This window comes from Coturnix japonica, chromosome 5 (genome assembly GCF_001577835.2).
Source record: "Coturnix japonica isolate 7356 chromosome 5, Coturnix japonica 2.1, whole genome shotgun sequence".
Lineage (NCBI taxonomy): Eukaryota > Metazoa > Chordata > Aves > Galliformes > Phasianidae > Coturnix > Coturnix japonica.
The window spans coordinates 3,036,801-3,063,033 of record NC_029520.1 but is presented as its reverse complement, the minus strand read 5'-3'; the positions used below and the strand labels follow the sequence as shown (position 1 = coordinate 3,063,033).

General features: G+C 42.2%; 1 protein-coding gene across 7 annotated transcripts in view; it reads left to right on the top strand.

Annotated features, from left to right (window-relative positions):
- Positions 1-1,604, top strand: part of BDNF (brain derived neurotrophic factor) — a 51,071-nt gene extending 49,467 nt beyond the window's left edge. For all 7 annotated transcript variants that reach the window (XM_032445013.1, XM_015863456.2, XM_015863460.2 and 4 more), the window contains one exon: positions 92-1,604. In XM_032445013.1, the coding sequence (XP_032300904.1) occupies positions 92-853 (762 nt within the window). In that variant the 3' untranslated portion in view covers positions 854-1,604. The remainder of the gene's footprint in view (positions 1-91) is intronic.
- Positions 1,605-26,233: the final 24,629 nt, after the last annotated feature.

Here is a 26,233-nt window from a genome sequence, read left to right as displayed (position 1 = left end):
GGAAAAGCATAATGTCTCATGACAGTTTAGGTGAATTTTGATGACTTTGTTTCTCTTAAGCTAATTTTCATCTTCTTTTTGTCCTCAACAGTTCCACCAAGTTAGAAGAGTGATGACCATCCTTTTCCTTACTATGGTTATCTCATACTTCAGTTGCATGAAAGCTGCCCCGATGAAAGAAGCTGGTGTAAGAGGACAAGGCAGCTTGGCTTACCCAGGTCTTCGGACCCACGGGACTCTTGAAAGCCTAAATGGGCCCAATGCTGGTTCAAGAGGACTGACGTCGCTGGCGGACACTTTCGAACACGTGATAGAGGAGCTTTTAGATGAGGATCAGGACATCCAGCCCAGTGAGGAAAACAAGGATGCGGACTTGTACACATCCCGAGTCATGCTGAGCAGTCAAGTGCCTTTGGAACCCCCGCTGCTCTTTCTGCTTGAGGAGTACAAAAACTACCTGGATGCTGCAAACATGTCCATGAGAGTCCGGCGTCACTCTGACCCAGCTCGCCGTGGGGAACTGAGCGTCTGTGACAGCACGAGCGAGTGGGTAACAGCAGCGGAGAAAAAGACTGCAGTGGACATGTCTGGCGCAACCGTCACAGTGCTTGAAAAAGTCCCAGTACCTAAAGGCCAACTGAAGCAATACTTCTATGAGACCAAATGCAACCCCAAGGGGTACACAAAGGAAGGCTGCAGGGGCATAGACAAGAGGCATTGGAACTCGCAGTGCCGAACTACCCAGTCTTACGTGAGAGCTCTCACCATGGATAACAAAAAGAGAGTTGGCTGGCGCTTTATAAGAATAGACACTTCCTGTGTATGTACATTAACCATTAAAAGGGGAAGATAGTGGGCTCGCGTTGTATAGATTATATTGAGACAAAGTTATCTATTTGTATATATACATAACAGGGTAAATTATTCGGTAAAAAATAATTTTATGGACTGCATGTATAACTGAAGTTTATACAGTACAGTGATTCCACGATCTATTTATTGAACATATCCATGACCTGAAAGGGAACAAAAGTCAAAGTCATTTGCGCACAAATTAAAAACAAAACAACAACAACAAAAAAAAACCAAAAAAAAAGAAAAAAAGAAAAAAAAAAAGCAAACAAACTTAAAAAGTCTGCATTACATTCCTCGATAACGTTGTGGTTTGTCGCCGTTGCCAAGAATTGAAAACAGAAAAAAGATCTTTAAAAATAATAATTTAAAAAAAAAAAGAAAATTGCATGCTGCTTCAATTGTGAATCGATGATAAACTGTCCTCTTTCAGAGAAATAAATCGAACCAAAACATTCCGTTTACATTTTAGACAGTAAGTATCTTTATTCCTGTTGGTATTATATCTGTTTACCGCTTTTACCTTCTGATAGCGTTGGAATTAAAACAATGTCAAGGTGCTGTTGTCATAGTTTTACTGTTTCTCTTATTTTTGAACTCCCATCAGATTTGGAAGGAAAAAAAAAAAAAAGAACAAAAAAAAAACCCACATAACCTTATTCTGGATTAAAGACAGATTTGGGTTTTGTTTCTTTTGTATGTTGTGAAGGTGTTTGCAATAGCAATCTGACTACTACTGATAAAAAAAAAAATAAAGAGGCAACTGAAAAAGAATGGTGATGTTCCACTTCACATTGTTGAACTTCAGGCTTAAGGACAGCACTTAGTTAACTGTCTGTCAACATGCTTTGCTGGGTTATTTTTGATTAAGTCGTTGTCTTTTGAGACTTGCCTTTCTTTATACCATATTTGTTTGTGTTTGGGGTCCCCTCCCATTTCCTCTCTCAAAGAAAGTTGACTGTGAGCTTTAGAGTATTTCACTCAGCATACAACTGGAGCTTGTCATGTAGAAAGTACTTTATGGAGTGTTGAGAGCGATAACAGTGTAATAAGTCTGCGCTTGGATCCAGTGTCTTAGCCAAGCGCAGCAGTGGTGTCCATAGAACAGGCTCTCAAACCCTCCCAGTGAATCAGAGGGCGGTCACGGCACTGGAGAGCTTGGTCATCTCAGTAGTGAGGAATGGTTTTGGTTTGACTGAGCCTGTCCAGATTGCATTTGTCTCTGAACCTGGTCCTGTGCATCTCCTCATGGAGGGAAGGCTGTGCCTTGCACATTGGTGTACATAGTGTGGCCTTGTGCTCCAGAGCATGTATGCTGGCCCCAGAGTGCTGTGATAGCCAGGGATGGAGGCAGTCAACACTTATGTACATGTCTACTTCTGCTGTCAGCCTTTGTGAAACAAGAGTTGGCATTGAAAGTAAGCAAGGAGCAAGGGCTGGATTTGATTGGCTTAACATCTGCTTAGGTTCTGACACTTTGTAGGTCTTGTGCTACCGCTTCAGTGATCCAGACAGAAGTAGTTCCAAAAAGGCAGGTTGTAAGCTTCAGAGCCAGGCATAGCACTTTATCTCGATACAGTGGGTGGAGACGCAGAAATAGCTCGTTAGTGAGCTCACTAAAGATAGATGCTGCATTTGTAAATCCTCTGGACAAAGTAGCTTGAGCAAAGAGGGAAATGCTTTAAGACATAAGTATTGTAAAGTCTGCGTTACTTGGTTTGTCTGCGGAGATTAATTAAAAACTGGACTGGGCGAAGCTAATTTGAAATATCAGCCCCCTTAATGATCTCATGTGAAGAATATATTTAACGCAGAATTGATATTACTCCTAGTAGAAACCCTGTCTGTTGGCTTCTGTGGGCTGGCATAGACACAAAGTGGTTTCTTCGTAGGCTAAAAGGGCTTTCTTTTGCCAGGCTGTCAAAGTAGAGTTATCCTCACTGTAAAAAGAACTTTGTATTTTGTCTTGACTGCATGCTTGCTGGGCTGTGAACAAGAAGAGAGCACTATGTGACCTACTTGAGCTTCAGACTTGAGGCATTCCCACCTAAAAATCAGCATTAAGAAAATCCTTATGTAGACTGGACGCTTGTGGGGAGGGAGAGACCCATTTTTCTGTAGCCAGGATGTTTATGCATATTCCAATCCATGGCATTTAGTAACCTGAACATCGCTTGGGTGCTGTTGTTCTCGGCAGTGTTTCTGAACGGCTGCAGAGGGACAGTGTGGTGGTAGCCTAACTCACAAGCATGCTTTGGTGAATGTAAGGAGTGACAGATCATCAAAGCTAACCATGGGTTCACCTTCAATTCAGTCATTCTCACCTGGAATAGGTCCCAGCGGTGCTTGTTGCAGGGTAGAAATGGTTTGATGGTAGGGCTGAGTGCTGCTGTTAGCTCCCTAGGTGAGTAATTGAAATGAATAGGGCTTCTCATAGAGTAGCTTTGTATTTAAAGTAACTCAAAAATGTAACCCCCGTGTTGATACAAAATGGAGAAAAAACACTTTGTATTATCTTTAGGAGCAGGGACTGCAACTTTTGGTACGTACACAAACAGATGGCTTTTGCTCTTCAGTGGCTTTTCTGGCAAAGCCACCTGATGGAGTGTCTCCTCCCATCCTTTCTGCTTGTGTGCCGTTGGCTGCTGAGCTTTCCCCACTGAGTACACCCAAAGGAGCAGCCCTTGTGTGTGGGGAGAACTAAGGAACAGCAGCGAGAATGTAGGGAGGAACCTTGCTCCCTGCAATCTGTGTGTCAGCTGATGCTTTTGACACGGGTATAACGTGAAATTGGTAGTTCAAGTGCAGTCCTATGGCTCTCGTTTGCTTGACCCAATGCAGACATGATCGCAGGCTCAGTTCAGTTAACAGAGTTGGGGGCGGGGGCTTGGTTTTCTGTCATGTCACTTAATTGAAATCTTGCTGTGGTCTGTTTGTGACAAAGGTATATCATGCATGTCAGCAGGCCTAGTGCTGTGTTAAGTAAAGACTCTTGCAAATGTAAGTTCATGTCTGTGGCCTTGTTCTCTACTATTCACCTTGTGTAACATAAATATTTATTGTATATTTATATAATTTTATGTTTTTTGGAAAAAAGAAAACACTGAAATTGGCATTAAAATTTAAAAGCAACTGCGTCATATTGTAAATATAATTAAGCTATATTTAAGTGTACTGATTAATATAATATATGTTTAACTATAGAGTTTTTTATGTTTTTAAATATATTTTCAATATATATATATATAAAAAAAAAACTTGGGGTTTTTTGGGGGACCATGTGACTCTTTTCTCTAACTGTAAAACAAACTCGAGTTTTACTATAAAGATGTGTGTTCTTTGTTCTAAAACAATTTTTACTTTATTTTAGCAATAAAATCTCCCTTGGAGGGCAGATAGCCACCTGTTTCGTAGCTGGACAGTTAGCATCGGGAGGGGAGTGCTGGCAAGAATTTGCTTTCCATAAAACATGAGGATGCTCACAACGGATATATTTCCATCTCTTTCTAGCCCATAGGTCCTCGTGAGACTAAAAACCCACAAATGACAAATAGGAATGGTTTTATTCAGCTGCAAAAATAATGGCTATAATGGAAGCGTGTTGGGGAGTCACTACTGTGAATAATAAACAGGTACGTGAGGCCCAAGTTCCACAGCTATAGGCCGGTCTCATGCTTGCTTTTTAAGTGGTGTCATGTATATTTATATCCACAGCACTGAGGTTAGTTATGACCCCCACACAGTACCAAGAGTGGAATTCCTCAGATTTAACATACTGTTAGCGTTTCTAAAAGAATATGCTCTGCTAGAGCTGCCAAACCCTTGTATATTCAATTATCCCATAAGCCTAGAAAAATCAATAAATCTTTGTGATGAATAGAAAACTTCAATATTACTTGAAGGAGAAAGGAAAACCAAAGCAACTTCTCTTCAGAAATTTCCCAAGAGATTGGTGCCAGTACCATCACCGCAAGAACCTAGGAAGCAGTGCTTCTGCAGATGATCATTTATATTAAACACACATGCACATGGGCTCCCTGCCTTATTGTTATCCTAGCATAAGCCAACAGAAGCCGTAATAGATAGGCAAACTGCTGCTGACTGGAATGATGGGGCCTTGTCTGGTGTCACCATCCCTGGAGGTATTCCAGAACCATGGGGATGTGGCACTGTGAGTTGTGTCAGTGGGCATGGTGGGGTGGACTGTGGTTGGGCAAGGGGATTTGAGCAGTCTTTTCCAAACTTTGTGATTCTGTGATTCTATGCCAATGATGCGTCATGCTTGTGCCTCACTGCGGGCCTTCCATGGTGCCAGCCTTTGCCCAAGACAGAAGCGGAGATGGGGGAATACACTGAGTTGTCTTGTTTTATGTATATATGGCACAGGTAACTAAAGAACAGATGGGCACCCCAAAACCTTTATTTGTACCCAGCAGCAGGTGGGAAGGAAAAGGGTAATTCCATAGCTGTTATCACTTGGAGCAAATCTCAAGGCACATAGTCAGGCTTTTAAATTACCCAGCCGGAGAAGAGTGGCAAACAGTGAAAGGTTTTTGAACAGAGTAGCAAGGCAATATTCAGGTGCAGTGAGAAGGTGAGGAATTGTGTATCAGTTCATCCCAGGTGGATCCGGTCCACTGCTTCCACAGGGCACCTCCCTTAATTAAGGTGTCATTGAGAAGATACCTTCTGTCAGGGCAATTAAAACAAGAAAGGGAAGGAATGCACTTACTTGAATTAAACAGGAGCAGCACTGAGGTCTCACCTGAAGTTGGGGGGGTTCTGATGCGGGTTGGGGAAGATTAAGAAACTTATCTATTTAATTTTAAGCAGTTGCTACCACATAGGGTAGCTAAAGACTGTGGGATTGATATAAATCAATGGGCTTGAACTGAAATGTTTTGGGGTTGATTGGTGGGGCTTTTTTTATTATTTTTATTGGTGATAGGTTGGGCTGGATGATCTTAGATGTCTTTTCGAACCTTGGTGATTCTGTGATAGTCTGAACAGCCTCTAAGAGCTGAGGGTGCTTGCTGCACCAAATATTCCTTTAACTGGCTTCTACACTGAATATTTTAAACTATAATGATAAGGTTCCCAATTAGATTTTTTTTTATTCTGACCTTTAACTAAAGGCCACTCTGCTGGGAAACTCATTTTTGCTCTAACCCCAGCATGTTCCTTAATAGAATCCTCACTATATTTGGACTCCGGCCTTGGGAATCTGTTATTTAAAAACAATGAGAAGTCAATATGGCCGTGTTTGTGTAACAAAAATAGTGCTGCCACCTTAGCCTTTCTGATTTAGGAAACAGCCCTGTGAGGCTATGCTGCTTTCAGCTCTGCATTCTGTCTTCAGTGGATACACACATGTTTCATGTACAAACTGGTATAGCCCTGACAAAACTACCTCCTACTTTCTTTCTCAGGGCAGCGAGGCAAACACCCAAAAGGGACTATGGGAAGAAAAGTATTTCTTCTAAATGCTTATTGCCAGCAGCTTCCCAAGGACCTGGTAGCCTTACTCTGTGTGGAGACCCTGGTGGCAGCCAGCTCGTGCAGCGGGGGTCACAGGCAAATGGGCACAGGAAACACGGGCATAAAGCACCAGGTTGTTGCCCATGGTTAGAGGTGGCAGGATGGCTGTGGTGTACACCTCCTCCACATTAAAGCAGATTCCAGGCATAGCTCTGCATGTCCTTACAGCTTATAATGGTTGCCTGCATGGTGATTCTAGGAAATAATGAGGGTAGAGTAGTGCAAGCAACTGCTATAGAAGCTAATCAGCCCCGCCTGCCTCTGGAAAAATAATACAGTGCATGGGCTGACAACCTGAAGCCTTGCCTGAACTTTCAAGGCAGGAAGTTGGTACAAGAAGATGCTAAGATAAACAGTTTCTGGGGCAAGAAACAATTTAGAGGTCTGCAAGCCATTGCCACATCACAAAGTCACTTTGAGGACCGCAGCCTTCTCAGTTGCGTGCTTCCTAACGCAGTCAATATCTGCGGTTTCTAAGAACTGGTGCAACACCCCAAACAAAGGACGTGTCAGGCATTACACATGGCTATAACTGCAGAACATTCTGCTGAAGTATAATTTACAGTTGGGTGAAAGGCTGCCAGCGTGGCCACCTACACACCAATGTGTCGGAGCACTTCAGAACAAAGCTGCAAGCCCGGATATCTCTGAATCTTTCCCAGAGTTTATACTCTGCTCTCTTTTAGAGTCATAGAACTATTAAGGTTGGAAAAGGCCACTAAGATCTTCTAGTCCAACTGTCAGCCCACCACCTCCATGCCCACTAACTTGGTCATTTGATGTCACATTAATTCAATAATTTAAATACAAGATTTTTTTTGTCAGCTGCAGAGTCTATCTTTGCCCCTGCAAAGGGCCAGGTATGCAGAACTGAGGGGCTTGAGGGCTTGATAAAGCAGTAGGGAATGGACCTAGCAGCTGCTATTCCACACTGTGTTGGTTTGGGCTTGATTAGGCCAGAGAATTTCTGGCTGTTGGCTGCTGCCAGAGCGCAGGGCAAGAGAAGTGCTCTGGGCTCTTTAGAAAGGTGGCTGACCGCACTGCCACCAGGGCACGGGCTGCTCCACTGCCTGCGTGGCTGCAGCTGAGACACAGAGCCTGGCCTGGCCCAGGGGCTGCTGCCACCCCAGGGCACCAGCAAGGCCCTTCGCCAGCTCTTTGCAGGGCTTCATGTGGCCCTGGTGCCTCCTGGGTCAGCCTTTGCACTCCCACACGGAGCGAGTTCAGCTTTCTGGTAAATTAAAGCCAGCCCAACGGTCTGGTTTGGATTTACATGAATGTACTTGAAATGCAGTTCGCCTCATGGATCCCACAGGGATAAGAAACCCACAGTGCCTCGGTTTTGCCGCAGACTTGATGTGCAGCCTGGGGCACATTTGAGCTCCCCGGCTCCGCTTTCCCATTCATTTTGTCTGGTTTTTGTTCTGTTCGCTGGTCGCTCCTATGGCGGCTGAGGTGGGTGGCACATAATGCCATAAAACGTTTTGAAGCTCTGCAGATCTCAGCATGTCACCCAAGGCGGAGCTCTGTTCCTTCCACAGACGCACATTAACAAATATTTGTTCCTTGATATTAAAATATCTACGTTATAAATACACTGTGGTATAAATGGAACCATACGTTAAGGAACCGAACAAAAAAATGACAAGCTGGGTGAGTCACCGGCTCGGGCACATGCTGTATTGGTTGTCAATGCAAATGTTGGCTTTGTAGGATGATTTTATTTATCCAAATACACGCACCATGCCCAAACTGGAAATACTCCCACCCACAGGGCATTTAAAAAGGATGCTCAGAATAACTCCCCTCCTGCAAAACTAGAACTCTGTCTAAGAGTGGAGGATCGAGTGCACTCGAGGATTGAAATGAAGGAAAATGTGGGTGCCAGACGTCAGTTCTGGCCGCACAGAGCAACACTGCATCATTTCCCCGTGAGGCCCCTCTACCTCATCTTTTCTTGCACAGGGCTGGGCACATGATGTGAATATGATCTTGCATGCTGTTGCGTAGGGCTCCTGGTCAGCCAGGGACCAGCACATTCTGCCTGTTTTTTGCTGCAGATACTGGGGCCCGATGTAGGAAGGCATGCAGGAGGCAGTTTAGAGCGGGTCAATGGGAGTCCAGCACAGGCCCTTGGTCAGATGGTCAGACCTTGTGGCTGTGAGTTTGACATGGGGATTTAGACAGGAACAGCCCTCACTCGGGCTTGTTCATGCTTGTGCAGTGCCTGGAATGGAGGCGCTGTGGTGAGAAGCAGATGTCTCCCTGCACAGCTGTTACAACATCCCCTGGGTGCTGTGTGCAAGCTGCCCATCCCCACCCTCACCCCCATGTTGGGTGCCATCCCCAGTGCGCTGTTGTGCAATGGTGTTTGCATCATGCCAGTTCTGAAAGCCTGAGCTATCTATAGAAACTGGAGTGGGGAAAGAAAGAAAAGAAAGAAAGGAAAGAAAGGAAAGAAAGGAAGGGAAAGAAAAGAAAGAAATAAAAAAAAAAAAAAAGAAAGAAAAATCTGTCTGCTGATATAAGAGAATTGACATTTCTGGTTCTTTGAGTGCTTGGCAACGCGCATCACTCAGAAACCCAGAGGTGGAATTCCCAATGTGCTGATCACCTTCTGGCTGCTTTCTTCTAACCTGGCTGTGGGGCTGCCTTGTAGGTTCACCCAGATGTACCCATGCCAAGCACTGTACCACGAGGAATATGCCTGCATCCCCTCCCGTTTTCCCCCAGCCAGCCTGACCCACCTTCAGACCCCAGCTGCTCAGCAGCCAGAGACATCAGGGTAGCAGAGTGGCACCAGGAACATTGTTCCCATAAGGCACAAGCACGTGTTGCTTTCATGAGTGCTCTGACCAGATACGGAGAGCCTTGACACATGCACACATGGGATCAATATAGCAATCAATTAAAATCAATGGTGGAGGCATTGTACTGAAGGTATTATTTATGATACATCTAGCCATAAAGTGAAAAACCAAGCCTATGGGGTTTAGGTGGTGTATGCTGTAATTGATGGCTCAATTACAGCATACCTGATGCACGACACTGATCTGTTCCATTTTCCTGGTAAGGTCTGTCTCAGTTTCTCATTGATCACCTGCAAATTAATGTCCTGCACAAGCACCATGGAACATGGCAGGGCATTGCTTCAGCACTAACAGTGCTTTCAGGAAAATGGAGAAAAGAAGTGCTTGTTTGTTTTTCCTAATGGATCAGATGGCCTTTTTAAGAGATTATTCCTCTCTGCTTCTCTTATTTAGCTGTGTGGTCGTCTGGGATTCACAGCAGTTTCTCATTTTTTTCACTTCCAGCATTTGAGTAGGGTTGCTGGCCCTTTCTAGTCACTGCCGTAAGGCATTGAGCAAGGAAGGAGGAAAGCCCTGCTTCCATCTTGGCAGCTGTTTGCATATTGCCTAGGTTACTGCTGACTGGAAAGGGAAGAGCTGACAGCTGCGGCATCCCAGGTCTTTCCCAGCCGAGTGATGGGCTGTGAAATACACAAAAGGCAGAGGAAAGCATCAATAAAATGAAACATCTTCGCTGTTCGAGCAGCTGACCCTCCACACTCCTGAATTACTTGTTCCCAGGACACCACTGAGGGGTACTTGGGCACTGTACAGTTGGTTGGGTGGAGCATTAAGAGATTTGTTCAAGTCTCACTATGAAGCAATGGCAGAATTGGCCATGTCTAATTTCTTTTCCAGACTGACCTATCATCTTTAAGTTCAAATAAGAAGATTCTCACATCCCACTTTCCTGTGTTGCAATGAGGAAATATGGTGCCTGCAAGGAAAGTGCCGTAGGCAATCAGCACCTTCTGGAAGCACTGAAAGCGATGAGGGCAGCTCTGCCGAGTAGGCCAAAGCAACTTTAACCTCCTAGTGCTTATCGTAGGCATGCAGGATCCTCCCCCACCATGTTCAGCCCTGCTGGAAGTCCCCACTGCTAATGGGATGAGAACCACCAGCCTGGTAGAGAGAGATGGAAAACTGGTGGGCATAGTGCCATAGAACTTCTGCACCATGGAAGACCATATAACTCACACTGTGTGTGGTGCCCTGTATGTACCTGCTCCGCTTCCTGGGATGCTCTTGCTGTCATCTCTCTCCTGATGCTGAATTAGGGAACCTAAAATGTTCAATGTAAGCTGTAAGAGAAACTGTTGATCACAGCCTGAACCTCTGATTAACCACCTGAGGCAAGAGACAAGTCAGCTGCAGGAGCACAGGTGAAGGTAAGCTGTGCTCCTGGAAGGAGTGAAGCTTGACTCCACCTCTCCTAGATCCCATTTAAGGGCTGACCACCACTAAGGTAGCATCTCTTTCTGGAGGTTGCTTTTTTGTGGAGTTTTTGTGGTGAGCCTCAACACTGGCGAGTATCCATCTTGACTGAATGCCTCAGCACTGGTAAGTCTTTGCTTAGATACCCTTTGGCTATTTACTCTGTAATTATCACTATACCCTTGTGTTATTCTAACTATACAACAGCTCAGGCAATGTTTTCTCCCATAGTTTCCCACTCATAGTTACAGATGCCTGAATCATGCAGACGGATCTTCTCTTTTTCTTTTTGATGCTCAAGTACCTCTCATTTACTTCAGGAGCCTCTGGAAATGGCATTTTCTCTGTAGCCATAAGAGCTGGAAACCTTTATTTCCCTAATAAGAGCTGAGATTTTCACATAATGATACAATTCTGGTAACTAGAGCTTTAAGAAAAAGGTCAGATAATGTGACACTTGCAGTAAAAGCTCAAGATTTGACAAAGCTGTATTTAGCACAGTTCCCAGCTGAACGTGGATTTGCTATTATGTGTTCAGTATAAAGTACATTTACATTTATTCCAGGAATGCTCTAATGCGACTTGCTCCTATTAGCTAAATAAAAGATTAAGTTAATGCTGCCACTTACTTTTAAATTTACTGAAAATATCAGAAGAAAGGCAGAGATTTCTGTAGATGAGCCACTATAGGAATATGCAATGTTGGCAAAAGTACTGCTTGGTGTTATTCATTAATATTCACTGTAGACTTCACTAATTATAGTCTAAATGCTTCCTTGTCTTTTTGTTTGTTTTTTGATGGTTTTTGTTTGTTTGTTTTCCTGGTACTTTCACAGAAGTTCTCTTGTTTTATCAGTCAGCATGCATGTGTTTCTCCTCCTGAGAGATGCTCAGCTGATGCATAAGCCTTGAGGTCTAGAGGGGAACATGCACCTGAGGGTCAGCAGGAACTTGCCTGGCTTTTGGGGGGCCTCCTCTCTCCCAGCGTTCCTTGGCATGTGCTGGGTGCCTTCTGCAGGTGGGATGTCCCACATCCCTGTTGGTTTTTGTCCTGCTGGGTGTTCAGTGTCAGTTCAGTTCCCTTGTGGAAACTTGGCATTCTCCCATTTTCTCAGCTTGGCTCTGGATGAATGTGGGATGCTTCCATGGCCTGAGTGCCACCAGCACAAGCTTGCAAAGCATGTGATGGCAAAAAAAATGAATGTGAGTTCTGGCCTGGCTTGGTTTAGGAGGCTCTCTCTGCTTTATGATGATTGCTGGGCTTTGGTGTCCATGGTACAGAGCACTGGTGAACATGTGGATTAAAATGGCTCAGGACTAATCCTTTTTTTTAGCTAAACTGTAACTTTTACCTCAAAATACTTTATAAGAGCACCGATAACTCTTTATCTAATGGAGAGGATTCTGCTACATGTTCCTTTTGAGAAAAGCAGAGAATATGTCAAAAATAAGCTGTGCAAATCATATGAAATGTCACAAATGGGAGTGTGAAACCATTTGTGACCAAATTTGTGTGTTCTGTATTCACAGAGTCTCTTCTGAAAGGATTCTGTGTTCCATTTTCTTTTATTTCACTACCAAATGAGATCTCATTACTTCTTAAACGCACATCCTTGCTTTTGACCAGCACTACTGAAACATAATGTGATTTCATGTATTTTCTTTATTGTTTACCAAAATGTCTTTAAATGACTGAATCCAGCCCTGTATTAGCCTTCCAGCGTGGGCTTCATTAGGCAGGAATATCACAGGATCTGACTCAAGCCTCTGCTCTTTCCTTTTTGTTTGCTAATTAAGAAGTTTTGTGCCATTGATCAAATTTTGATGGTGAAAGGCTATTTTCCTGTATTCTGAGAATGCATGAAGAAGCATTGCTGGTCTGGTGTTCAGGGAAGGAGTGATTAGTGGCTATGGCTAGCATCTAGAGTAGAGTAGCATCTACTGGAAATTAAATGAAATGACAGCTCAGAAATGAGAAGTGCAACCCAGCCTTGGAAGTACAAAGGTGTCTGTACCTCTTCCTCAAATGTAAGCTTTCTGCAGCCTGCAGGGCAGCATGATGAGCTGAAAATCAAGCTGGATCCCCTCATAGCAAGACCCTTTGGCATACTCCTCAGTTATCTCTCAACAGGGTGCTCAAATGGTGGGACAAGTCTGTGCCTGATCAAGCCAGGGCACTCTATTCTTCCACTTTCACTGAGGTCCTCCATGAACAAGGAGGAGAGGGCTCTGCAGGGAGGTGATGGGCTGTCTGTTTTTGCTGGCATTGCTTCATATTGTTTCATACAGGCAGCCTGAACCATGCAAAGGAGGAAAGGTACTTTCACTAAGTGGGCTGCCATTGATTTTCATATTTTCATAGGTATTAGAGAGGAAAAAGGTCCATTCAATCATCTAGTCAGTATAATCAGGGCTGAACTACTCCCTACTGGACATTTACTGGTGGATTGTCAACTCTGGTTCAGGAAATTGAGTTGTAGTGTTCAATATAATGGATTCTAAATTTCCATTTAATATCAGTTCTCTTTGGTTTCTGCTTTTACATTAATGCATTGATGCGCTTTATATTGATTGACTTTTCTCGGTGTAATGAGAACAAAATGCCACTTATCATTTAAGTCATTTAACTCAAACTAGCAAGCTATCAAGCTAGCTCCTCCCAGGAGAAAACCTTAATGGCTGTAGCAAAGCCATGTTGATACAGAAGTGTTGGTAAGATGGATAATTCTACAAATGTTTTAATCTATTTCAAAACAAGGGTAGAGAGTTATACAGCTGAGTACGGCAAGAATGACTCCAACAGTGAGTTAAATCATCATGCACTAATCTTGTCAGTCCTGCTTCCGACTTATTCCATGCATCCAATGTGCTTAACTGCTTTTTCCTAAAACTTAACTGCTTTCCCTAAAACTGAGTTTTAGGGAAACTCAGAGATTTCAGTGTCATGGCAGACATGGCATGAGAACAAATGGCAGAAGTTTTGGCCCTCATAAATGGGTTGCTGAAAAGATGCTGTGATTACTGCCATCCTACATTAACAAAAATGTGTGTTGTTACTTAACATGAAAAATATTACACCCCTGTAGAACCAGGCTGTTACAACCGCGTTCTGGATTTTAAACCCTCACCAATCTGTTCTGCAAATGCTGCCAAACTATTAGTGCTGGAAGAAAGCTCTGCACTTAAACATCTGTACAGCACAGATGTGGAGCAGCATGAAGTGTAATCCAAAACTGCCAGAAGGCAATTAAAGTGTTCCTGTTCTTAGTAACACATCACTGGACTGACTTAGAGCATTAATTCTGTATATCGGGTAGCAGCTTTCCCTGTGTGTTGTGGGAAAGCTGTATTCTTGTGATGCGTCCCTTGCACTGGATTTTTATAAGTTTGGGGTAAAGAACTAAAGCAGATGATGGAGTATTTTCACACAGTGATGCAGCCTTTTTTAATTATGGATCTGTGGGGGAGATATGAGAAGGAAAAAGCATCCAGGGCCTCTCTTCCTCTCTTTCGTGTGCTGTCTGCCATCACTTACTGTACAACATCTCACCCAGAGCGTGCAGTTCTTGGAAGAAGCTCAGCTCTTAGATGATGTTTCTCTGAGGTGTTCTAATTCTGCCTGAAAACAGGAAAGCCTCAAGACCACTTCTGAATGTGAACAGATTTTGTTCTCATTCTTTGCCCTCCCCCACCAACAACCCCCCCTCAAAGGAGAAAAAAAAAAACCAACACAAGCAGAAGTTAATTACAGATAGACCGTGTGGAGAGAATCTGAAGTGCACTTGGAGAAAACATGCTGCTGTCAGTGATACTCTACAGAAGGTGGAGAATCGGAGAATTTCCCATGGCTTGAGGCTATTTCCCTGGAAAGGTGTCAAAGACTGAACATGAAGAAGATGGGAGCACAGCTAAATCACTCTTCATTTCCAGAACTAATTATTCTAGTTACACATGGCTGCTCTCCAAGGAAAACAAATCTATCCATGCTTTCTCCATCCATCTTACGTCATTCCAGAAGTAGCTTTTGAATCTTTCCCCCACAGTCTTATTACTGAACAAAATTGGAAGGGAACATCAGAGCAGTCAGGTGGAAGGGCCTGACTCCAAGAATGGCATGAGCAAGCTATGAGAAATAAGAACAGAGCAAGGAGACTTTGTATTTCCACAGCAGCTTCCCTGGCAATGACGTTTTCAAATCAGGGAGCTTCAGGAGCTGGTTCTGGCTGAGCCTCCCTTGGCCATGGTTAGTGGCTTTGGTAGCATCCTTGGGCAGGCAGTGCCAGGGTGTTCTGTGGGCTATGTATGTCTGTGGTTTGCTCACTTCTGCATCCATCTTGCTTTCCCAGTGCTTTCAATGGGAGATCAATGGCAAACACTTGTCTATTCTCAAGGAAGCTGCAATAGTTGTGTCACTGCTTTGAGAAACTGCAGCAATGTGGCATTTACTGTGTTGCTGCACTGATGTTCTTGAGAAATAGGCCCCAGATCTGTGCCTTGCACAAGGCACTGACTGCCAGTGGAACAAAAAGAGTAGAATAAATAGGAAACTTTCACAATGAACACCAGCTACCTGTGAGTTTGGAACAGTATGGTGTTGTAGAGGCTTGAAACAATGAGTCCATGATAGTCAGCAAAGCCAACCAGCAGAGTTGTGAGGGATAAAAAGCATAGTACGAGAATTTCATTACTAAGAGTGGCAATTCATGCACACAGCACTCTTACAGGGGGAAGAACTCCTGGAACTGTGCTGAAAATAAGTTAGTCAGCTGTCCCATTGACTTGTTCCCTGCTTCTGGATTGCTGCTTGGGTTATGGACCTTACCACTTGGCATATTTGGAATAAACATCTTAGAGTCTTTACCACTAAGCTGATGGGCTCAAATGACAATTTCTAGTGAAAACAAGGTATAGAATCACAAGGTTGGAAAGGACCTATAAGGTCATCTAGTCCAACCGTCCTCCCATTACTGTTGCTGCCACAAAGAGGGAGAAAAAGGAGTATGAGAAAGAGGGAAAATGATCAGACCATTCCAGACAAGCAATATCTTGCTGCTTACGTTATTCACCTGGAAATAGGTCACTTAGGATCCTAATTTGGAACTGGAACTGGTTGGGGGCTATAGATATTCATATGATTTATGTAACTGTTAGTACATTTACTTCTTTCTTTGAATGGAACTGTTTAATTTTGCATGGGTGCATCAATATTCATTGAGCCAGAGAATGCAAGTGACTCTATCCCAGTTATTTTCACACACACAAAAACCCACCTTGAAATTCTCATAGCTGCCTTCACTCAGCACTGAAATTGAAGCAAGTATTTAAAGGGGAAAAGCTACAAAAGGATTAAAAAGTGTCTTTTGGGGAGTTTAAAATTAAATCCCAGTTTTTTTTTGACAGAGCCTTCTCCTGTGCATTCACTTCTAAGTGCAGCAGGCTCTATGCTGGAGTGACAGGGAGGTTCTGGTTTTACTGCTTTTTCCCTTTCACCCAGAAAATCCTTCACACTTAAGCACCACACAACCTTTTAATCCCTCCCTTGGCATTTGAGAAATCTTATGTAACATTGAATAATATGTGGCTACGGAACTCCATATAGCACTACTGGTTTTGTGGGTGATAGCATGGGCTGGGACTTCCCGTAGTTCGGCACTGCATCAGTTCTAAGGCAAGCACAATGTAAAGCAAGCTTTTGCCTTTATGAGATTCCTGCCAGGAAAACGGAGGGAAATTCAGCAAATAATTGCTGCTAATTCAGCAGCAATTGGCCAGGTCAGCCAATTGTATAACAAGGGAAACAGAAAGGATTTACATAGATAGTGCTTCAGGATGAACATTGCCTTGTAAAATGGACTTGTGCTCTGTCCTTTAATAAGTGTCTTTGCACTCCAGAGGACAGGAGCTGGCTGGACTCTTCCTGAACCACTGCAAATTACTGTGAGCACAACAGTGAAGGTTACTCACAGCCCTCCTTGAGTAGCTAATAGAGACAGTTTTGTTCTTTTGTGTTTGTTTTTGTTGTTGTTGTTTTTTAATTGGGATATTGGTATCATAGATTTGTCATTATGGTACTCATGGCACCTGAGTAAGAGGGATAAAGCCTGGATCTCATGAAGGCTTTTATATATACAAGTTCATTCAGTCTGTTTGCCAAGATAATCCTAGGGATGGGATGTCTTTGAGCTCCAGATCCATTCAAAGTTCCAGGTCAGTTCATCGCCCGATTTGCTTGCCTTTTCTGCTGTGTTTTAAATGAAAGCCTTTTGCTGTAATTTCTCTCCTGACTTTTAAGTGTGTTTACTCAGCATACAGAGATTTTCTAGATTTTTCATATAGTTCAATTTCTGTCTTTACAAGCGAAGAACAGACAGCATGGCATGTTTGAAAGTTAAGTCCACGTAGGTCCCTCTGAAGAATAAAAGAAAAAATTGTATTAATTTCAATATACTTCTATCTTCTGAGGTCATGGCAGTTTGAGAAGTTCTGAGGTCACAAAAAGTAGAGTTAAAATGCAGATACCAGTCTTTAGGATCAATCTCTTGGATGCTCTGGAGCAGGTAATCCAACCACTTGCTATAGTAGAAGCAATGTCGGAACTCCCTTCAGAAATGAGCTCATCTTCCTTCTAAACAAATGTTTGAGTGGTTTTGTCGTGGGTTTCTTTTTTTCTTTTTATTTCATATGCAAAACTTTTTCAGAATCAGATTTTGTTAATAGCAGGGAGCTCGTTCCTAATTCCTAATTTTATTGCTGTCTAAATTATATCTAATCGCTGTCATAGTAAGGTTGCTCTCCATCAACAGCCAGCATGTGTTTCTCAAAGAAGGTGAATATCTTCTTCCAAGTCCTTGTAAGATGGGCTCTCTCCCCTTCCCTAATCATCCAAGCAATCTTTCTTCCCATCTGTTACAAATCACTGGTTTTAATGTTTGACAGGTCAAGGGACAGTAGAGGTTGGGTTGTTTTTTTTATTTTCCCCTAAGGTAAGAGGAATTTTTTCCTTGCTGTTACTGAAACTCAAGTCTCAGCTTCTAGCATTAGAATCTGACTTGGCAGCCTGTTAATGTAGAAACTCTTCGCATAGGTGTAACTCAAAGGTCAGTGTCATACAGAAATATTTTCACTGTACTGCAAGGCTGTGGGACAAGCTGAAAACACAGAACAAACAGGACTTGGGGAACACAGCCCCAGTCTGTAAACAGTTACCATTATGTTAAAAGTATTTAAGTTCAAAGGTGCGGAAAAATATCAACATACTTCAGGAGTGTGTGAGTCACCACATCTTATTGTCTTGCATCGTGACTGTCATGTTTTAATGATTTTTGGTTATCAGTGTTCCATATCATAACATCATGTAGTGCTCTGGGAATTAAAGAGTTAATGCTCCAGGTCTGGGTACCTGTCCCAGAAGAGAAGAACTACATTCCCCAGAGGACTGTTTGCTGTTCTGTTATCATTTCTGCTCAGAGGGAAAAGATAAAAGGCCTTTGTAGGTCACCTGATGGCCCTTTTCAATCATCTGGCTCATCTCTGTTGCAGGTGCTGTCTCATCACAGCATTTAGAGTAAGGCTTTCAGACACTCTCATTTAATTTGATTAATGAGTTTCAATCCTAACTATATTGTAATATATTGTATATTAGTGTTATCTTTCATCCTGACATCTTATTTAGTAAAATAGTTTGTTTCTCCTCAGATCATTGCTGCTGTTTTGTTTTTAGGCCCATCTCTCCTTTTCCTCTTTTTCCAAGCCCCGCTTGTCACAGAACTGGGCTAAACCAGACCCAACACGGCTGACACTGACTTAGGTTCCTCTGTCATTTATTTGCTTTTGGTTTTACCTGAAGTTCTACAGTGAAAGCTGCCATGGAAATTCACTTTCTCATAAGCAGCAATTGAATGTACTCATAAACCCCTTTTATTGGCTTCCTTCACAAATTTAATTTCAGTATTTTGCTTGAAGTGCAAAGCAAGGAAGTGCTCTTGAAGAAAGCTGAAGCCCCTCATTAATAAAATACACGCACACAAGCAAAAACATTCTTCAGATTTCATTCTGTACCTCACACTGAAATGCAGCTTGACAAATCAGTGCAAATTGCATTGCTGCTCCCGCTTTTCAGCCATAATAATAATAATAATAGTAATAATGAAATATCAAATCAGTCATCTTTTATTCCTTGAGCATGGATAGCACTCATTACCAAACAGCAAAATATTTTCCCATGTGCACGATGCTCTCCCCATTCGTGTAACTATGGAGCAGATCAGAAGGAAACAGCAAAAGACAGAATAAGGTACTTCCCTGTTGAAAATGCAATACTAAATGCAGAACCTGGAATATTTAGCAGGCTTTTATACTAAGAAACAATTTCAATATAGATTATATTGTAAGTTGGGGCCCATGCCTGCACACTGTAAAGAATATGAGGTTATTTTATGCATGGGAGTAATTTCTCTTGAGAATATTTGCAAGATTAGAAACCAGAGCAGCATGATAAAAGTATATGGGAGGAGACTGTATTACATCTGTACAGGCTGTATCAGTTAGATACATAGCCTAGTTAATATTTGTCAAATTCACTTCCTTAAATATAACTAGTTATATGGATTCTGTGAAGTTAAAATATCTACCCATAGCACTATCAGGCTGGCACCTTTGATGGGGAGTAGAAAGACCAGCTAAAGACTCTGTTTTGGGACATGATCAATATATATGATAGCAGCATAGTCCTTAAGGTTGGATAAGATCTCCAAGATCACCAAGTCCAACCCCAACCTTCCCCCACTGTGCCCACTAACAGTGCTCCCAAGTGCCGTCCCCATGTTTCTTGTACGCCTTCAGTTAGTGTCTCCACCTCCACCCAGTTCCCTTTCTCTGTCTCCTTGTAGAGCAACATTTCCAGCCGTAAATTCTTCAGGACAGAGAAAATAATCTCTCAAATTCTTAACTGACATGGAGGAAAACATAGTAATGTTATATACCACACTGCACATGTGAAGAGGTATCATGCTAACTTGCTCAGGTTAGTCCAGTCCTGCAACCACTGCAATTAACAACAGTATTCCTGGAATGAAAGGAACCAAACACTGCTTATACTGCTACAGCAGCTATGGGTAGTGCTGAGCTAGAGACTTGTAGAAAATAGGGTTGCACAGAGTTCAATCTGCAAGTCATCTGGTCCTATACTGGTCTAAAGGAAGATAATCGTAATGCTTTATTGTTCAAATACTTTAAAGGGAAGTTTAATGCATGTGCTTGAGATGTTGGGGTTTTGAGTTTAAAAGTGATGTGGTGTGCATTAGAACACTTGTCAGAGATCATTACAATTCAGCGATGTTACTGAAAATGCAGTCCTTTCTGTATAAAAGGACTTAGAGCTTGAGAATCTGCTGGGAGCCTCAAATGCTAGATGCATTTCTGTAAGCATGAACAGTTTGACAGTAATTTCAGTTTAGCATTAAGTTAGCTGCTTGTTTTGTCACAATCAGACTTCTGAAGAATGGTACTTTAAACATTTTTGGTCAAATGCATTGGAGGAAATTCTCCTTACAAAACCAGAGAATTGTTATCTGTTGCATAGCCAAATCCATCTGCTCTTTAGTACAAAATATGTATCTTTTGTTCAGATTGTCTCTTTTGCACAGGAGGAGAGCAAGAACCACCTTAATGAACATGAACGCTCTTCTGGGTTTCAGTCCAATTCCCATGTATGTCAATGGGACACATTTATTGACTTAAGCAGAGGCATACAAGTTTTTACTATGCTGGATATAACAGAACAACTTTAGGTCTTAGCAGTCAAACCGGTGTTTTGCAGCTCCCACTGAAAGTGCCTCCAAGATGGCTGATCTAAAGATGCTCAGAGAAATCACGCACAGCAAGTGGATGAGCCAGGGAGTCATTGAAAGGTGAAATTACATTCCAGTCAATGCATAGAAGGTCCTGACCTGTACAGATGCCAATTCTGTGCTGTGACCCTTGCTGATCATAACAGTTCATCTGCTCAGGATAGATGGGAAATAGCAAACTTTGCGTTGCCCGATGAAGGCATAAAATGCAAGAGTTCATACAACTCTTATGAGCTTTGGAACTTGCTTAATTTTATTCTGTAAAGAAGAAAACATTTCATGCATTCTGTAGGGGAAAAAAAAATACAGTAAGTCTGGCCAACATAGAGTCTGTTCAGTTTTACAGAACATGAAATAATAACATATTACCAGCCATTGTCTAATACGTAGTAAAAATATTTTGCTATGATTATTTTGCTAGTAAATTTTTATTATTTTTCATGGTAATTGGGATCTGAAAAGTTTTCCTTAGGTCTCTTTATTAAAGTATTTGCAGACAGTTTTATTACGTTTTAGGGGGAAACTATGAATTACTCCCTTACAGCACAGTCTATACTCAATAAAAGTTGATTCTTGGAATGCACTGTTAACTCCTGCCTGTATGCATGTAGGACACACAGTGAATTTTCTGCTTTTACCCTTTTTGTGCTCAGAATGCCCTGCCAAGTTACAGTGAGAAGAGGAACACTCTGCAGAGGCAGAGTTTGTCCTTGTGCCCACCCACCCACAGGCGAAGGCACACATCGCCAACAGCAATGAAAGAAGAAGGAGCCTCAGCATGTTTATTTCTTGTAGCAAAAGGCTATTCTGACAAATCTATTTCGGGTAGTTTTAGTTCAGTGGTCTTTTTTTAAAGTACACTTCAAGAACCTTTACAGGCTTAAATAACTTCTTATAAAGTAAAATGAGATTATTCTGTCACCATCTGTTTGCACATCCTTTTTTCTGGTACAATACTTTAAAAGGACATTAGACAAAGCACTTGAAGGCGCAGGTAAGTGATGCTAACACAGTCTTAACTCTAGGACTGCACAGAGGAGCACAACTTGACAGCAGTCTTCTCAAAAACATCCCCATCCCACCATCCCATTCAAGGTGTTTCTTCGTAAATCCACTGAGTAGCATTATTTCATTCTTTGAATGACTTCATTTGCGTAACAAGGAAAATGTGCTTGTAGGTCAGCACATTGCTAGGTTACCGATCATACCATTACCACTTGATAGAAGTGCTAAGTTCTGTCAAATGAGTGTCTGAAAGTAACATTTTATTTCCTATAAAACAATAGAGGGCTCAAAGAGCTGAAGAAACTCTTCTATTCAGGAAGATTGAGGGAGCTGAGCTTGTTCAGCTTGGAAAAGAGAAGGGCACTGGTGGAGCTGGCAGAGCTGATTGCCAAGTCACTTGCCATCATCTGTCAGCATTCCTGGACAACTGGAAAGGTCCCAGGATTGAAGGCTTGCTAATGTGACTCCCCATCTTCAAGAATTACAGCAAGAAGGATCCAGGGAACTACAGGTGCCAGGTAAGGTTATGGAGCAGATTACCTGGTATGTGTGGAACAACTGAGGGATCAGGTCTAGCCAGTGTGGGTTCATGAAAGGCAGGTCCTACCTGACCAATCTGATCTCTTTTTATGATCAAGCAACCCACCTGGTTGATTTGAGAAAGGCAGTTGATGCAGTCTATCTAGACTTCAGCAAAGCCCTCAATACTGTCTCCCACACAGTATTGTCCTGCAGAAGCTGCAGCCTGTGGCTTGGACATGTACGCTCTTTGCTGGTTAAAGAAGTGACTGGATGGCTGGACCTAGATTGTGGTGGTGAATGGAGTTAAAGCCAGCCGGTGACAGGTCACAAGTGGTGTCCCCTAAGGTCAGTATCAAGACCTGTCTTGTTCAGTATCATCACTGATGACCTGGATGAGGGCACTGAGTGCACTCTCAGTAAGTTTGCAGATGATGCCAAGCTGGGAGGGTTGATCTGCCTAGGGATAGGAAGGCCCTACACAGCAATCCAGGCAGGCTGGATAGCTGGGCTGAGGCCAATTGGATGAAGTTCAACAATCTTGGTGTCTCTAGGAGTCTAAGGATCAGAGGAGACCTCACTACAACTTTCTGGTACTTGAAGGTTGCTTACAAGCAGGAGAGGGACTGACTTTTTTACATGGTCTGAGAATGACAGGACAAGAAGGAATGGATTTAAGTTTGATGTTAGGAAGAAATTTGTGACTCAGAGGGTAGTGAGGCACTGGCACAGGCTGCCCATAGAGGTTGTGGATGTCCCTTTTTTTCCTTAAATGCAGATTAGCAGCCAGAACTTTCTCCTATGTCTGTTGTTTGCTCCTACATTTATCAGGATTTACTAGAAGAATTCCAAGATAACTTGTGTAGTCAAGCTTTATGTGGAAAAAAATAATTGGCATGGAAGTTAGGTGGCACTTAGCAATAAGCTGGACTTTTTCTACTTGTTATTCAATTGATGTGCGAGATGATAATCAAAATGCATGGTCTGCAATAAGTAACAAAGGAAAAATCTCTTCTGTCATATGAAGACAAAAAAAATTGCTAGTATGTGCTTGACCAAAAAGGTACCAGGTTCTTCAATATGTATTAAACCCTGAATTTTTTTTTACGGGGGCAACAGCAATCAATCCCAGTGTGTGGTAAACCATGAAACTCACCCCAGACTGGCCAATGAATCAAAGTACAGCTGAAATTGCAAATACTAATGCATCTGTCAAAGATTCAAAGTGATTAAATTCAGTGGTATTAAAGCAATAAAGTTGCTTTAACACGGCAGTCCTGAGGCAAAAGGATGTCTTTAAAAACATGAAAATTGAATTTGCACTCTCTTCACTGCCCTGAATCATAAACAGAAGTCATGGTTAATTCCACCTCTCTGGTTTCCAGGGCAGACTTTGTTCCTTGTGGGTGACAGAGATTCTTCAGCAATTTTTGAAGTGTATCCTGCCTTCTGATGCAGGGTTCTAGCCATTTTTTTTCACTCCACATTACTATGTTACATGATTGCCACGCTATTTACCCCTCAGAGGTAGCTGGACATACATTCTATAGCAATTAGCCAGGTAGCTATGTAAGTAAAAAAAAGAATCCTTTCAGTTTGGACTTAATGTGTACCTACTAATGCTGAAGGTGCTTTGAGATGATTCTTGGCCGTGTGTGTGAAAATACATATATAAACATTGCAGGTCTGTGATGTGTATTAACTGTGTATGAAAACAATGTGCCACTTAGTACTGTGATAATTTTAAAGATGTTAGAAGGACCACGTAATTTTAGAAAATGCTATAACAGTGTTTTTTTGGGGTTTTTTTTAATATACATTTCTATAAAAAATCTTATTGTCCCTCCTTGTGACTAAATCAGTGTTAGCAGGATGTTAGCAGGAAAACACTACCTACCTGCAAGACCACTATCAACTAGTCCAGTTAATACAAGAATAACTATATCCACATATATGGGTCAATACACTGGGAGGAAGGAAAGCCATCCAGAGGGACAGGCTGGAGAAGTGGGACCAAAGAAACCTAATGAGGTTTAATAAGGCCAAGTGCAGGGTGCTGCACTTGGGTCGGGGCAATCCCAGGTATTTATGCAGACTGGGGGGTAGATCTTCTTGAGAGCAGCCCAGCAGAGAAGGACTTGGGGGTGCCACTTGAGTGGCTCTTCTTCCTGCATTTTCTCTAGTGAGTCAGAGGGTATGTCTCATCGTATTTGCATTCCCTATCAACCCTATGTCTAATTTCTAGAATAGAAGAGCTGGCTGTTAGATACAACCTCATAAAAAAACATTGAGACCTTACTAATTTATAAAGAAAGCTCATCTTCTTATTTGGTTACGGATTAACTTTTCATACACTAAAACTTCTGAACTGAAATAAACAGTATGTTCATTCCAAGTTAGCTTATGCTGGAGATTGATTTCCATTTTCTCTTGGACTGCTAATGCAACTGTTTTCCATTGAGGACTTAAGCTATATCACTTTGATTATTGATAATCCTTCAACGCTAGTGTAACCGCATACATAAAAGACCGGCAGGAAATGCTTGCTCCCAGAGGTTCTACTGACATATACTGTGGAGTACAGCACCATCTTTCATGTGGCATTAAAGTGCAGCTGCTAACACCTAGGCTAATTCATCAATGAAGACAGAAGGGAAGTAACTCTGGTACAAGATTTGACAAGCTTGAGCAATGCAGACAGCATGGTCTAAATTAATAATTTCATTATATTTAGCAAAATACACCAATTGAAGTTTAATAGTTAGATTTTTTTCCATGCTCCTCAGCCACCACTGAGCCCTCTCTGAGTCATGTGGGAGGAGTACCCTTGACTACTGCAACCTGTTTTTGTTCCAGACACTTAACAGAATAAGGATTTCCCGACTATGATGTCACAAACAGATTATCTTGTTCGTATGGAGTCTATCAACATCCACCTATGCTTTTAATCTGTCTTGAGAAAACCATGCCTTGCTACAGACTCAGCAGTTCTCTCTTTTTTGGGAGGGTGGGGGTGAGGGATCACAAACATACTTCTGACTTAGAAGTTGATTCTTTGATTTAAATACATTTTTCTATTTTCAGAAATAACAATGCAGGAAAACACCTCCATCACAGAAATGCCGAACTTTGTACCTTAGACCTCACTGCAAAAATACAGCACCATGTTAACAGTGCTACTTCAGAAGGGAAAAATTAAGTGGGTGCGTCCTTTTTCTGTATCATCTGCAGCCTCATTTTCCTTCTCTCCTCTGTGGTCCTGCACTGGAATTCTACTCCTTCGACTGGAATAACAAGACTGTCAGTTTTGGTTTCTCCTGGAGACAAAGAAAAGGTGCGTGTGTAACTTGTAGCTTTTTTTTTTCATCAGAAAGAACATCTCTGTCAAATTTATACCACAGTTTTCTTTCTCTGATATTTTTCAGTTGGTTGAGTACCATAGGTGTTAAGAGAAAGAAAACAGTAAAAAGAATAAGAGGTTACTTCAACCCAATTCTTTTGTAAGATTATAACGCTGCTAATTCTCCTGCTAAACACAGAACTTATAATGTAGAATAGACCAAGTTTTCCTGCATAAAAGATAATTAGAGGAAGTAAGTTCCATCCTCTCCAGTAGTTCCCTGTCTTTCTTGAACCGAGGAGCTCACAAATGAACACAGTATTGAAGATGTGGCCTTGCTGGGGCAGACAAGTATAAATCAGAGCATATTCCTGGAACAATATGGTTTAAGTGTGATAGTGTTCTAAAGTGGACAGTGGAAGTACTACATAAAATCTGTTTTCCTTAGATTCATAATATCATGCTTTAGAATGGAGAGAGGTCTGAATGACAGTCCAGCTCACTAGTTCCAGAGGAAAGTTAAAGCAAGGGCTCTAATTTCTGAACTTCTGGTCTTTATGGAAGTTAAAGTAATACTGCACTAAAGATATGCTCAAACCTGTATTCCTACCAAGGATTTATATTTGAAATATATGCCTAATACTAGTACTTTTTTCCACAGTCTTATCTGCCTGAAGTCAGGGCAGGCTATTTACCATTCAGTCACTGGTAACAGAATGGCTGTTCCTGCTCCAGTGTGAGATAGAAACATCTGGGTTTTATTCCAGAAACACTCTGCGCTTCCAGCTGCTCAAACACTTTTTCTCGCAGGAAACAAGCCTGTGAGAATTTAATTCTGTTCACCTGCA